The 2,500-nt window shown below is 25.8% G+C and overlaps 1 protein-coding gene across 6 annotated transcripts in view; it reads right to left on the bottom strand.

The window, feature by feature from the left end:
• LOC144977567 (uncharacterized) overlaps window positions 1-2,500 on the bottom strand; it is a 191,272-nt gene that overhangs the window by 17,246 nt on the left and 171,526 nt on the right. For all 6 annotated transcript variants that reach the window (XM_078922925.1, XM_078922927.1, XM_078922928.1 and 3 more), the window contains one exon: window positions 58-159. In XM_078922925.1, the coding sequence (XP_078779051.1) occupies window positions 58-159 (102 nt within the window). The remainder of the gene's footprint in view (window positions 1-57; window positions 160-2,500) is intronic.

Here is a 2,500-nt window from a genome sequence, read left to right as displayed (position 1 = left end):
TAACACACCGTTTCGGGGCGATGGGTCGCAAAATGTCCATTTGAACTTTGAACTCACCTCTTTCGTGATCCGCCCATGTCCATCAAAGTCGTAGAGAGTGAATGACCATTCCTGTTTGGCCGTCTCGGACCCTTCCAGCTGGACACCGCAGGCAAACTCCTGACAGAGTGGAAGACAATCAATAAATTAATAATATAAATAAATAAATAAATAAATATAAATACATACATAAATAAATAAATAAATAAATAATAATAATATAAATTAATAAGTAAATAAATAAATAATATAAATAAATAAATAATATAAATAAATACATATATAAATAAATAAATACATAAATAGATAAATAAATAAAGAAATAAAAAATATAAATAAATAAATAATATAAATAAATAAATAATATAAATAAATAATATAAATAAATAAATAAATAAATAAATAAATAAATAAATAATATAAATAAATAATATAAATAAATAAATAAATAAATAAATAAATAAATAAATAAATAAATAAATAAATAAATAAATAAATAAATACAAACTCCTTACATAACAGAAGACAATAAATTATCAAGTAAATTACGTAGTCGAGAAAGTTGGGATTTTTTGGCAGGCAATCAGATGATACATGAATATCAATGGGATGAATTAATTTATTATTATTATTATTATTATTATTAATTATTATTATTATATTATTATTATTATTATTATTATATTATTATTATTATTATTATTATTATTATTATTATTATTATTATTATTATTATTATTATTATTATATTATTATTATTTATTATTGTTATTGTTATATAATATTATTATTATTATTATATTATTATTATATTATATTATTATTATTATTATTAATTATTATTATATTATTATATATTAATATATAATAATAATAATAATAATAATAATAATAATAATAATAATAATAATAATAATAATAATAATAACAATAATAATAACAATAAAACAATAACAATAACTAATAATAATAATAATAATAATAATAATAATAATAATAATAATAATAATAATAATAATAATAATAACAATAACAATAACAATAACAATAACATAATAATAATAATAATAATAATAATAATAATAATAATAATAATAATAATATAATAATAATAATAATAATAATAATAATAATAATAATAATAATACAGGCCCCATCAAAGAGATAAACAGACATCGTCCAATCAATAAATCATAGACAATCATCTAAATCAAATCAAATTTTTAAAAATAAAAGGCAAAAAAAAAAAGGACGACTGAATTTTTTATTTTTTTTATTTCTTTTTTTAAAATATAAACGATCTAGATTGATCGACAGAGCCTCCCCCCCCCCCTTTTTTTTCCCCAAATAAAAAAAAAGTGTGGATTTTTTTTTTAACAGTAACTTTTGCTGTTTGATCATTAGTTCACGCTTCACTGTCCAAAGTATTGTATGTGGTCTTGTGTGGTTTTACTGTATTATGTATCGTCGGCGAGATCAAAGGGGATCAAAGACACATCAAAGAACCAGTCAGTCAGTCAGTCTGCGGTCAATCAAACGGGTGGCTGGATCATCGTTTCGTATCATCGCACTTCCTGTGCTACTTCTTTTTTTTTAAGGTTGCAAAAAAACGTTTGTTTGTTTTTTTTTTTTGTTTGTTTGTTTGTTTAGTTTTGGACAGTTTGTCCGGAAAAGTTTTACTTAATCGGTCGATCGATTCAAATCTAGATGCACATCCAATATGACCTTCCGTCTCCAAACGGTATTATGTCGGGATGACTAGGGTGCAAAAAGTTGAATTTATTGACAAAAACATGAAACTTGGGGTTTGTTTCCATTTGTTATGTTACAGAATGAGGACAATTTCTCACAATGCAAAAGCTCAAATATTGGTATTTACTATCTATTTAATTCTAAAGTTACTTTTCGGGGTCCAATTCCATTCCGACATAATACCGTTTCGAGACGAAAAGTCACATATGTGACCTTCCGTCTCATAGCGGTTTTATTGTGCGGCGATGTGGTCTTGTGGTACGACACTCGCTTTCGTCTCGGAAGGTCCTGGGTTCGAATTTTAAAAAGTCATGACTTCACCTGGAATCGATCTCAGTCCCTGTGTGTGAAGTGAGTGCTCTACCAACTGAGCTATCGGAACCCCCGTCTTGAAGTAGTCGAGTACACAGTGTACACAGGTCTTGTTGTCAGTTGTGTGGGGCGATATCACAAAATTTCGATATCGATACGATACGATATTTCGTCACTTGAAATATCGATATTTATTCATGCAAAGGAATCATACATCGATATAACGAAATTCGATAATAAAAAAAAACAAACCAAAAACGTGCTTATCCCTCCCCCTCCCAACCCCCGCGAGCATAATATATATCGATATCGATATGGCATTTTGAAATCTATACGATTCGATATATCAATATTTCGAGACGATATGCCCAACGCTAGTTGTCAGAGTCTGGCAAAC

This window comes from Berghia stephanieae, chromosome 7 (assembly GCF_034508935.2).
Source record: "Berghia stephanieae isolate SIO BIC M18660-M18661 chromosome 7, UCSD_Bste_1.3, whole genome shotgun sequence".
Lineage (NCBI taxonomy): Eukaryota > Metazoa > Mollusca > Gastropoda > Nudibranchia > Aeolidiidae > Berghia > Berghia stephanieae.
This window is presented reverse-complemented; position numbering and strand designations above follow the sequence as displayed.